The sequence below is a fragment of the Colletotrichum abscissum genome (genome assembly GCF_030869225.1).
Source record: "Colletotrichum abscissum strain IMI 504890 chromosome Unknown Scaffold_369.1, whole genome shotgun sequence".
Lineage (NCBI taxonomy): Eukaryota > Fungi > Ascomycota > Sordariomycetes > Glomerellales > Glomerellaceae > Colletotrichum > Colletotrichum abscissum.
Window position 1 is genome coordinate 1 of NW_026850286.1, and position 1,675 is coordinate 1,675.

A 1,675-nucleotide genomic window follows, 5' to 3' on the forward strand; every position below is an offset into this window, starting at 1 on the left:
CGAAAGGGAATCTAGATAGCAAGACTGTATGTCTAGACCCGGGAGACGCGGAAAACTTTCTTCATGGGAACGATGAGTCTAATGGGCTGGTTGTGCGGACATGGGAAGGTCTTCTCACATGGGGCCATGATGAATCCACTACTACGTCTAATGATGATCGAAATTGTAGCTGCTCAGAGGAACAAATCCTCAGACTCGAGCTTCAAGCGGCACACGATACGCAGATGGAGTGCAAGCACACCGAGCGTGTGACGAAGTTTCGTGAAAAGGTCTCCAAGATCCTCATTCAACATCTTCGACGAGCATCAAGCAGCGAGCCGCCTCCTAAGCGTATCACGAGGGCTCGGTTCGGGAAGTACAACGATGATTTGGCGGAGCGGCAATTGTGGGAAGAGGAAGCTGCCGCGTTCTTTCCGGTTGTCACAACTCAAGCCGATGACATTGTGCATCAACCATCAGAACCATCGGTAGAAACCACAGAATCGGAAATGATGAACAGCCATACATCACCTGCCTCGGGTCCAATTCCAAGTGCAGAAACCTCAACTGCTCATCGTCACGAACGAGAGAGCACAGCAGGCGCTCTCACATCGCAAGCAAGTAATGACACCGACACAGTCATAAGGGTGCGAGAAAGGAGACAGATAGGCTGCAAGAAGCTCGAGGCAGGAAGCCAACTTCAGAGTCTACAAGCCTCGGAAATCCTCCAATCTCATGTAAAACGCGAGATACAAGCCAAAACTACCGAGATGCAGGCTGAGATGGGAGAAAGCATTTCTAAACGGATCGATGAAAAGGGGCTTCTCTGGATGAAGGCTGTGAAAGACACGTGCATCTCGGAATTCCATCAGAGCATTCAAACCAAGATCCCCACATTTGAACAGGCTGTGGCCGATCTCTCAGCTGTTCAGAGTTCGCAGAGCGGCAGGCTTGCGACCATTGAGGACCATCTGCCCCGTTTACAAACTGGCCTTGACGATGTAAGAAATCAGACCGCTTCCTTGGCTTCAGATTACGACAAGCTACAACACGATCAACACTATTTGCGTGGCGAAGTGCAAAAGCTTGTGGTCGAAATGGGCGATCTCCAGGCCAAATTCTGTCGTCAAACAAATCAGGTGGAACATGATCAGCAGCAAGTAGAGGTCGTACTTACGCAAATGGTCTCCCAAGCTGTTCTGCAGGATGTTACGCGCATGGTGGACTCTCTTCGCAACAAAACAGAATCAGATGCGATAATGCGGCAAAAGGGTGTAGACAAAGTCCAAAACCAAACGAACCAGACGATGGCACAAATACATCAGGCAGGCCTCGATAGGCACAAGGCCATGCAATTGAAGGCAACAAAAGTCCGAGCCAGACATGACGCTGAGATACTATATCTGAAGCTCATGGCCGAGGGAAAGGCAAAGGACATGATGCAGAGACTAGACAATATCGAAAACACAAACAACTCCCTCAAGGCAGAGCTAGAAGGACAGTCTGAAAAGGTGGACCTGGTCACCAACGAGCTGAACGGGCGCATAGAGAGGGTAAATGAGTCCACTAAAGCAGATCTTCGAACCGAATTCGGCAGCAGCCAAGAGAAATACCACATGCAGATCACCGACGGATCTGCGGTAACCATGCAAGCAATAGAGGATCGGCTCAGGTGCCTCGAACACGCGAAAGGTGC

At 50.1% G+C, this 1,675-nt stretch overlaps 1 protein-coding gene across 1 annotated transcript; it reads left to right on the forward strand.

The window, feature by feature from the left end:
* Window positions 1–224: 224 nt before the first annotated feature.
* Window positions 225–1,529, forward strand: CABS01_17133 (uncharacterized protein; the record flags this gene model as incomplete). The annotated part of the gene is made up of 1 exon (XM_060550460.1): window positions 225–1,529. A coding segment is annotated over one exon (1,305 nt), but the record flags the coding sequence as incomplete, so codon positions are not given.
* Between the last annotated feature and the right edge of the window lie 146 nt (window positions 1,530–1,675).